This window comes from Theropithecus gelada, chromosome 6 (assembly GCF_003255815.1).
Source record: "Theropithecus gelada isolate Dixy chromosome 6, Tgel_1.0, whole genome shotgun sequence".
Classification (NCBI taxonomy): domain Eukaryota; kingdom Metazoa; phylum Chordata; class Mammalia; order Primates; family Cercopithecidae; genus Theropithecus; species Theropithecus gelada.
The window spans coordinates 148,811,366-148,819,744 of NC_037673.1; the positions used below are offsets into that span (position 1 = coordinate 148,811,366).

General features: G+C 37.9%; 1 protein-coding gene across 1 annotated transcript in view; it reads right to left on the reverse strand.

Annotated features, from left to right (window-relative positions):
* NMUR2 (neuromedin U receptor 2) overlaps positions 1-8,117 on the reverse strand; it is a 13,718-nt gene extending 5,601 nt beyond the window's left edge. Inside the window, exons 1-2 of the mRNA XM_025388735.1 lie at positions 7,392-8,117; positions 1,079-1,163 (exon numbers count right to left, since the gene is read on the reverse strand). Coding sequence (XP_025244520.1) covers positions 1,079-1,163; positions 7,392-8,117 — 811 coding nt within the window. The remainder of the gene's footprint in view (positions 1-1,078; positions 1,164-7,391) is intronic.
* Positions 8,118-8,379: the final 262 nt, after the last annotated feature.

Here is an 8,379-nt window from a genome sequence, read left to right on the forward strand (position 1 = left end):
TTTTTTTTTTTTTTTTTTTTTTTTTTTTTTTTTTTTTTTTTTTTGTGAGAGTAGATTATGACCAAGGAGAAAAGGGTAGGGATAATGAAGAAATTATGTTTCTTAATAGAGAAAGTCAAGTGCCAGGAGGGGCTAAAATATTTCCAAGAAATAACTCTTACAATCGAGAAGACCCACTTCAGGGACTTCACAGTTTATTTTTTGTTCAGAAATGCTGTATAGTTACAGTGAATGTTTCATATGCATATTAGCCTGGATGATTCATTGCTTCTAAACTTTAGATTTTGATTTGCAAAATATATTATAAATCTCCTTTCCCTCATCAGTAACTCTCATACAGTAGTACTGCATCATATATTTTTATAGCATTCTTTTGGGAGACTGTGGCTCAGTAAGTGAATTTTTAAAAAGGTCTTATTTATTCAAAAGTATACTGTTTGAAACAAAGTTATACAATGTCATATGTGACATGGCTACTTGGAGAAGCTTGCCAGATGTTCTTAATCTGGAACTAAAAGATCCCATAGAGTCTATGAGTATCAGGGGTTGGTTCATGACCTCCTGAAATGGATTGTAAAATCTTTTGTGTATGCATATTCATTCTTTTTTTTTTTTTTTGGAATGGAGAGTCTACAGCTTTCATCATATTTTAAAAGAAATCCATAATACAAATAGGTTAAAATCCTGTTCATTTCACAGAGGGGGAAAGTGAGACTCAAAGGCTGAGAAAGTGAATGTAATTTACAAAACACCACACAGATTGTATGTCAGTGGATAAAAGTGAGCGTGTTGTTTTGAGGGTTCAAAACCGAAAATGAAACAAAACAGACAGGTCCTAGAAGCTTGAAGAAGCAAAGGAAGACAGATCACCTAGCATTGATATAGACCATTAAGGAGGTGTCTTCATTATATATATATATATATATCTCTCCCCTTTGCTCCTTGATCTTAATCTACTCTCATAAATACGGTTTCAGGGTAAATTGGAACCTACCCCCAGCAGCATTTAGTTAGTACCAAATGTAACTCCTTTGCTCTTGTGAACAAAACAAAACAAAAACCAAAATGGAGCACTTACACAGCATCTTGTTGACTGATTTTCTGCAGGGTCTTTGAATATTTGCATTCCCTTCATGTGCCTCAAGTGATTTGTCTTTCTTTAGCTAAAAGGGAAGTAAGTTGGGAGAGATGGTAAGAAAGAGAAACATTTTTCCCTCCTGTTAAAATCTGAGAAATATAACTCAAACACTCATTTTGAACACAGAAGAACTGGGACCTAGAGAAATGTAAGAATATGTTAAATGTTTAACAGTATGTTGAAGGTGGCATTGGATGCAGGTCATCTACTCAACTGGATAAATGATTGTGGCCAAGTAGTAGCACAATCATGTTTCATATACAGTTACGTGGAGCGCTGGCTGTGTAGCATGTTAATAGGTGTTCCATGAAAAATGTAAAATTCTGAAGTTCAAGAAAAGTTAGACAGGCTTTTCAATCTATTCATTCACTCATTCATAATTATTAGACATCTGTTAAAGTGAAATCCCTCTGCTATGTGCTGGATAAATAGTAGAAAACAAAAACAAGAATTCTTCTCGCCTCCAGTATTTATTGTGGATCTTCTCAGAGACTTAAATATGGTGATGGGCATTATGAATTTTCAAGGGGGACAGTGTATCAACTTTCCACTTAACCCCCTGTCTACCTTCCACACTCACATCGCCTACTCACATCTTAGCCAAAAGAAAGGTAGTGTTTCTTTGACTAAACAATATTTTCCCCAACCGTTTTCAGTGGATTACCTTGTACCATTTTGACAAACACAAACTGGGAAATGTTGTTTTAATATTACAGTAATATTAATTACTGAAAAGAGTATATGTGTTTCTGAGTTAAGATGTTTAAAATGTATTCATCCTTGTTGGAAGATATGGAGATCCTTGATGTAACATTTGAAACTTTCAGCTATCAACACTACTTGTATGCACAGTCTTCCTTGTTCAGTTCAAGTCCTGCCTGTTCCCAAAAGATTTTGACAGCCACTTTAGCCCACTGTCTTCTTCTTCCTTTGAACTTCTACAACACTGAAGATCTACATCATTCATCCAGTTGTGGAAGTTTTTCTCTTTATTCTACACATTTTTTAATTTGTGGGGATGTTGGCCAAATAAAGGAAGCTTTAAGGACTCGTGATAAAATACCATCAAATATCCAGAAGTTAGTATAGTACATAGTGAATATATATTTGCCTATTGATTCTCTATCATTTACTTCTTTCTTCTCTTACTAATAGTACCCTAATTCTCCCTTAGGGAATGTACTCCTTCCCCATTCTTAATCTTTAATTTGGATAGAGGTGTCACTCAACTTCAGCTCCAGGTATACTCCCTAAACAATTTAGCCAATCAGCTTGTCTTATCCTCCAGTCACAATGATTGAATAATGGGGACCAATGAGATTTCAGATATTTGCTTATACTTCTGAAGATGCAAGTTTTTATTTATTTTTTATTGGGGCTGCCAGAGGGAGTCCTTCTCTGCATATGAGATCTGGAATTACAAAAGTTATTTTTTTTACCAAAAAGAAAAAGTGCTTGGAGCCACCAAAAGATGACTGTGTGCAGTTTGAGGTTGAAACCAACACCATGGACAAAAAAAGCAAAGAAACAGAAATAAAGCTAGGTTTATAATGAGAGTGTGTGTTTTATTTAATGAATCTTCACCAAGAGCTAGCTCTGCTTCTGAAGTTTTCATGTCTATGCTCCCTTTGGGATTTACCCAGGGTTGGAGTCTCTCATTGGCAATGTAAAAAGTTCGGGCTAATTGATTGAAGCCGTCAGGTGGAACGAAAATTTAACTTATTTTATACAGTAATGGCAGTAGATTAGAATCAATCTGTTTAGTTACAGGTAGATAGATTCTAATTCAAGGTAAGAAATAAATATTGATTATGTGCAATAATGGAACAAACTGCTATAAGAAGCAATAATCTTCCTGGGCTGGATAGCATTTTGAAGGAATATTTCAGAAAAGGTATTTAAAATTAAATAGACTTGGAAGAGTGGGTCATTAAACGTTGCCTCTAAACTTCAGCAAATCCATATCCGGTCTTCCTAACAAACATATATGCTCCTTGCAGTTAGGTAGCACTCAGGACCACATAGGATCTAAAGAATCCTCTTGGATAACGTATAAACCTGGCCATTTGTCTCTTGAATATATCGGAGTGTTCTACATGTATCTGTGTCTTCATAAAGTAAAGGATTAAAGACTCTGTGAACTTAGGACTAGACAGGAAAAATCTGAAGGTGAAAAGTATTATTAATGCAATAGTAAAACAAAGTCATACAGGTAGAGTGCTTATCTCAGTGCCTGGCACATGATACTCAGCAAGTTGTATATTACTGCTATTATGGTTATTCTGATTATTATCCAGAGCATACTAAACAGACATCAGAAAAACTGATTTTTAAAAAATAGAGTTGTTTGTTTATATATGTGAGGTTACTTTTATGGAGTACTGAGTCCCTTTTAGAAATTCTTTTCTCATTGTTACCACTCGCTCACAGGGAGTGCCTGTACAGATACAAAGAAGAAGGCAGATACACTGAGAAGAAAAACACATTCAAGGTTAGAGCAATGCATCAAACTTCAAACTTTACTAACTCATCTTAGATTAAATCTATTAAAGGTTCTAATTATTTCATGCCATTTAAAAAGATTGTGGTTTTTACAAGATGAAGTTATTCTATTATTTTATTTCAGTCCATAATTAACAACAATAAAAAATATTGAGATATATTAGTCACTTCCTGCCTTGTGTTTAACAATTCTCAATGGTAATTTCTCCACCCCAAAGAACAATTTTAAAAAAATCAAACATCAAACAAATAGTTCACACAATGTTTTTATGAACAGGCTTCCTGTAGCAGCATAGTTTACACTAAAAAGAAAATCATGTGCTGATGAATTGTTGCTTATCTTGCAGCTTCCTTAGTTTCTAGTGACACAACTAGCCAACCAGAGGAAGAGTGAAAAATTGATTACTTATGTATGGTGTACATTGTTCCAACAGAATTTGGAGTGGTTGGCAGAATAGAATACAATCAAAACAGTTAGTCTAGACAATATTAAATGCTGCTTTATCATTGAATAATTTCACTTCCCTACAGATGTTTAGTAAAGTAGATACTCAACCATTCATTATCCTTCCCCACCCCAAAACTTTTATTTTACAACTCAGGTTACAAAAGGAGGAGTGAAAAATTGTGATTACTATTACTAAATATTGTGATTATTAAAAGTTGTGATTACTATTACTAAATAGTGTGATTACTAAAAATCGTGATTACCTTCATTAGCTACATAAGAGAAAAGTGAAAGAGAGGTTCGTGAGGTTATCATTCAGGTTGATACATTATGCTGATCAGTTGTTTATACTGCTTGAAATCACTCCACCAGATGTTCATTTATATAGTTTGTGGGACTTAGTTTCAGAATACAAAGATTATAGGTTTTGTGTAAATATCTCTATAATCTTAACACAATCTATTTATTAAAAAAAAAATCAGTGCAACCCTGTGTTGGCATGGTTGAATTCTGCTGCAATTCATACATCCATCCTCATTAGCTCAATCATGAATGCAGCATGCAGGAGATGTAAGAACTAAATCAGACTGTCACTAGAACTTCCTCCCAGATGTGGAGGAACTTGCCCTAGAATTGTCTATTTTCTATCTCTATAATGTTCAAATCCTGGAGAGCAGCTCAGTGGTGGCTCTGTCCTGGAATGATGCAGTGTGACTGAATGCTGAGCTATGAGCACAGATACGGGTTTCCTCCTTCTTCCCTGGTCTTCTGATTTCGTTAGTCTTAGACTTGCTGCCTTCTGAAAGCAGTGGGTCCCAGAGTCAATCACACCTTCAAACTTTCCAACAGAGTCAATTACTTAACAATCATTAGGATTGCTTATATCTCTTTGAGATAATATTTACAAGTCTTTGTTTTAAAGGTAGAGAAGCTAAAGCCCGGCAACGAAGGAAGTAATTTAGTCTCATTCATTCACTGAGCTTACAGTCTAGTTGGGGAGAAAAAAATTAATTAAGGAATCCATAAGTATGGAATTGTAAATTGTAATGAAGGAAAATCACTGAGTCGTGAGCACCTACAACAGGAAACAGGAATGCTCAGGAAATCTGGGAGAGCTTCCCTGAGGAAGTGTGATTGAAGTGTGACATAAAGAATAAATGAGGGTTAGAAAGGCAAAAGGGTAGTGGTGGCAGACACTAGGAACATTTCAGGCTACAGGTATATTGTACATAAAGGTCCTCAGGTCAGTGACACAGAATAGGGTCTACTTTTCCTGACTTTCAGTATAGAGATTTTTAAATTCTTCTAGGAGTGACTTTTAAGCAGTTAGTTTCTTTCCTGGTGTCTTCTGGTACCCTGGATAACAGCTCATCCTTCCTGAAAACAGGCTATCAAAAGTTGCATTACATACCCAAAGCAAACCAGGGTGGTTTTTAAACTTCTGTTTGAGCTATCACTTAGCTCCTGATACAAGGTAGCTATGGACTTTTGATAATAAAACACAATGAAACTGATTGTAACAGATTGGAAGAGGAAATGTGCATTTCCTACTCAAAGTTAAATATTTTTCCCAAATTGACCCAAAATAGGTGATTCTTTGGTATTGGATGAGATAATACTAAGTTCTGGGTGGGTGTTTCTCATAGGACTTTCTTTGGAGTTGTATAGAAGTCTTTTCGCTTGAGTGAGAATTGCAGGACATTCTTAAGACATGGCTGTGAGCTAGTGCGGGGTGGTACATGTCTCTGGGAATATAGGTGCTAGCCCTCCAGGAGGGGACTGGCACAGCTCTCTGCCTAAGTAGATTTACTCTTGTGCCCAGATGTCTGTGACACTTAGAATTTGTTCTTCCTACTTAGACCTTGCTATTCACCTTAGGGACAATAGGTATTCAAAAGGACTACCATTGGTCACTCGCTTCTGACAATCAGCTTCTCAGAGATGGACTGAAATAGGAGTATATTCGTTGTCATATAACATATGATGTCAGAGCCATCTCAAAGCAAATAATGTGAGTGTGATGTCTGCTTGTCCTCTCATTTAAAACTCACATTGCTTCACCTCACAGGTTGTTTTTTTTTTTTTTCTTTTTTAAAAGGAATCATAGACTGTTAGAACTAGAGGGTACATACATATGATCTGATGTAAACTTTTCATTTTATAAATGGGAAAACTAATTCTAGGAGAATCATGTGGCTTGCCTAAAGGCATTTTATGTGTCTGCTGTAGATCTGGGAGTCTAAATGGTCCCATAACTGTTTACTACACAAGCTATAATACCTCCCTTAAGTGGGTGTAAAATTGTCATCGTCAAGAACTTTTCTCTTCATGAATTTGGGTGCAGAATATACCAGAGAGGAATTACATAGCCTCATTCCTACCCTTATTAAAAATAGTTTCTCTCAGTTAATTTATTACACCCCCTTCTGAAAAAGAAATCAGTTTATCACCATAAACATAGGAAAAGAACCTCTAATTATATATGTTGCAAAATAAGTGATATCTTTTTCTTAATTTCAGATAACTCTTATTCACATTTTTTACTCTATCTCATGTGCTGTTTACTTCCTTATCTCTCAATCTGCACCTGCTCAAAAGAAGCTCAAGTTATCTCAGTCATGTCATTAATACATATGACTATATATATAATATATATAACTATATATAAATAAATATATATATTGATATAGTTTTATTTTGTTTTGTTTCAACCTCATTTTAATGAAAGGGTCAGAGCAGCCACAGGAAAGGTCTGATTTTAAAACTGAATACCTATCTGGGACTATAAAATAGTCAGGGATAGTTGATAGTTTGTGTTATACTCAGACCAACTTGGTGTAGAGGAAAATCTCAATGCAGGCAGTGGCCGGGGGCTGGAAAGTGATAACAGGATGCGGAGGAGTCTCTCAAGCTGTGGCCACCTCACCCCAGATCGCCTGATGTGCTTTTTTACAATGAGGTTCCACCTCAGACCTACTGAATCCCATTTTCCTGGGGGTGAGGTATCCATATTGCTACCCAAAGTAAGTTTTCTGGATGGTTCTTAGGAACATTTAGATATGAGAACCCATATCTTATTTAGATATGAGAAGACGAGCTAAAGAAAATGATAAATATTTGTGGTTACCATTCATCTCATTTGAGGCAATTTCTTTAATGTCTTAATTTCCCATCTGAGCTCATTCTATTTTCCCTCTGTTCCCTTCCATTTATGAATTTCCCCAATTCTAAGTTTTTCTCTGAACTTTGAGCCTGTGAAAACAGAAGGGATGCTGCCTTAAGCCAGCCAGCCTAGATACTCACTCTGAGTGCCATGAGGTAGTAGAGGACACTGATGACAGTCATGGGGAGGAAGTAGAATAGGAAGGAGGTGACCTGGATGATGAAATTGTAGATCCACATGGGCTTGATGACGGTACAGGTGGCCGAACCTGGGACCAGGGACCCATTGGGGAAGTAGTGGAACTTGATGCCGTGGATGCTGGTGTTGGGCAGGGAGAAGAGCATGGAGAAGCCCCAGACGATGCCGAGGATCCTGAGAGCCCGGCGCCGGGTGTTCTCCAACTTGGCGCGGAACGGGTGTAGGATAGCCACGTAGCGCTCCACGCTGATGGCGGTGATGCTGAGGATGGAGGCGAAGCACACGGTTTCAAAGAGGGCCGTCTTGAAGTAGCATCCCACAGGCCCGAACAAGAAGGGGTAGTTGCGCCACATCTCATAGACCTCCAGGGGCATTCCAAGGAGCAGGACCAGGAGGTCAGAGACCGCCAGGCTGAAGAGGTAGTAGTTGGTGGGCGTCTTCATAGCCTGGTGCTGCACAATCACCAGGCACACCAGGACATTGCCAATGACCCCCACCACAAAAATTGGCACATACACCACAGACACGGGGAGGAAGAAGTGGCTGCGCCGAGGTCCGCAGAGGAAGGCCAGATACTCCTCGGTGCTGTTCAGGTGTTTCTGGAATGGATCTTCCAGTTTCTGCTGGTAGATCCAGGAAGCATTCTGAAGTTTTTCCATCCCTGACATTAAAATCCAAGGCCTGAGCCTCCTCTGGTACGAGGCTCTGTTTCAAGCTGAGCCAGGAAAAAAAAAAAGAGAGAGTGAGAAAGCAGTCAGGAAAATCACAGGCTTAGTGAGGAAGGCCGGGAGAGAGTGAATGTTTCAGCATCAAAGGTAGGCTGCCTGGACCGCCGATCCCTTCTGAAGAGTCCCAAAGACACAAGCCCCTCCCCTTCACAGGCTGAGGGCCAATGAGAGTGTGTCAGGAAGAGAGGAGTGCTGGCTTTGT